Source organism: Habropoda laboriosa, unplaced genomic scaffold (genome assembly GCF_001263275.1).
Source record: "Habropoda laboriosa isolate 0110345459 unplaced genomic scaffold, ASM126327v1 scaffold212, whole genome shotgun sequence".
NCBI lineage: Eukaryota > Metazoa > Arthropoda > Insecta > Hymenoptera > Apidae > Habropoda > Habropoda laboriosa.
This window is the reverse complement of record NW_017100509.1, coordinates 554064-556056: the sequence shown is the minus strand read 5'-3', so window position 1 is coordinate 556056 and position 1993 is coordinate 554064. Positions and strand designations below refer to the sequence as shown.

Below are 1993 nucleotides of genomic sequence, written 5' to 3'. Positions count from 1 at the left end.
CATCACACCTGTTTCTGATCAATGATAACCGGCAGCGAGTCCTCAGTTGCCGCCCTTGGGGCATTGTCGTCCTGATCCTTCAACGTAAACTTGTAGGCACTGGCTGGCACCGAGATCAGAATTTTTCTCTTGGGCGCGCCCAATCCGCTGATTAAGTCGATCAAGCTGTCCGCGTTGAACATGTCGAAGAGTCCCATCAATCGTGACGGATGAAACGTACGATTAGCCTCGTCATCTTCGATCAAGTAGTGAGTTGGTAACGTGAATAGATCCACGTATCTAACAATGAACAGACACGGAACCGTAGAGTAATTTGCATTGAGTAAAAATAGTTTTACGGATACGAAGTAGGAAGGAAAAAAGAAGGTGGAGAAATATGATCATCTGGCGATTTATCAAATTCGATGAATCACTTTTGAAAATGTATACGTAACGCTAGTTTACGCTGTTCAATGTAATCATCTGGTGGAACATGTCGCTTGTCTCACCTAGGCAATTAACACTTTAAGCGCCGAGCTCGCCTAAATGCGTTTTTACATGTTTGTGTAGGAAAAAATATGATATCTCTTGAACAGCAAGTGGCTGAATATTTATATGATTAAATGTGAAATTTTTCAATAGAAATTTTCTGTTTTACAAGAGTTATTTTATTTTATTTGGTAAAAGTGCAAAACTTTAAGTAAGGTTTCCAGCAAAATAGCCGACGCTTTAAGTGTTAAGGTTGCTGCAAAGTGTGGCTTCAACCGGGTATTCGCCAGGAGTTCATTCATATTTCAACAACAGTTTCGAATATCTTAGAGTCATACATATTCAGTGGAATATACTGTGTACGGCTGCTAAACAATGCGAATCACGGGTACACCGATTGTGTGGAATTTTGCTCTTGACTTACTTACAAGCCTAATCCTGAAATCGCTTTTACATTTCTGTTCGTAAGTATTAGGACACGTGTTACGTTCGTACAGAAAGTGTTTTGTTATTTAAATTAAAGTAAAAGTAACACTTTGCTGAAGTTAATGTCGTTGGGTAATGTGTAAAGTCCAGGGAATTTAGGTACTTTACACTTTGCTCAGGTAAAGTATACATTGCCAATAAAATGTGTCCTCATTATACAAAATAATTTTTTTTGTTGTGGATCTCAATAATTTTCCAATGATTACTTAACTCTGCTCCGCATTATTTACCAAATCTCCCAAAAATCTCACGAAATGTAAACAAACATTATGCAATACGCGAGAAGTGTGCCGAAAGTCTGAGATAAAAAGTGACGCTAGAATTGATTTCAAAGTAAACACAAACCGACACAATTTTTTCCGAGGGTCTCAATAATTTTCCAATGATTACTTAACTCTGCTTCGCATTATTTACCAAATCTCCCAAAAATCTCACGAAATGTAAACAAACATTATGCAATACGCGAGAAGTGTGCCGAAAGTCTGAGATAAAAAGTGACGCTAGAATTAATTTCAAAGTAAACACAAATCGACACAATTTTTTCCGAGGGTCTCAATAATTTTCCAATGATTACTTAACTCTGCTCCGCGTTATTTACCAAATCTCCCAAAAATCTCACGAAATGTACACAGAAACCTTATGCAATACGCAAAAGATGTGCTGAAAAAGTCTGAGATAAAAAGTGACGCTAGAATTACTTTCAAAGTAAACACAAATCGACGATAAAAATCACGAGTGAAGAACAAACGAAACATTTCCTCGACAGTTTTACCAAATCACTTTCATCTTGCAACTTTATCAGCGATAAAACGTTCTTTCAAACACATTTACCCTTCTTTCACGTCAGACTTCAACGCGCCTTTTTCCACGTGACGAAACTTTCGTTCTTCTCGAACTCATTCGTATTCTCGTCTGTCCTGCCTTATACCCGATCCTTCATCCATATTCAACGAAAAAAATACCAAACAGTTCGACGACTGACGCTCCGTTAATTGCAAGGCGCGTGAAAATCCGCGGACAAACGGTTGATCAACTGGTG

General features: G+C 38.1%; 1 protein-coding gene across 1 annotated transcript in view; it reads right to left on the bottom strand.

The window, feature by feature from the left end:
- The window catches only part of LOC108576281 (mucin-19-like), a 31988-nt gene that overhangs the window by 17949 nt on the left and 12046 nt on the right, over positions 1 to 1993 (bottom strand). Inside the window, exon 6 of the mRNA XM_017939236.1 lies at positions 9 to 279. Coding sequence (XP_017794725.1) covers positions 9 to 279 — 271 coding nt within the window. The remainder of the gene's footprint in view (positions 1 to 8; positions 280 to 1993) is intronic.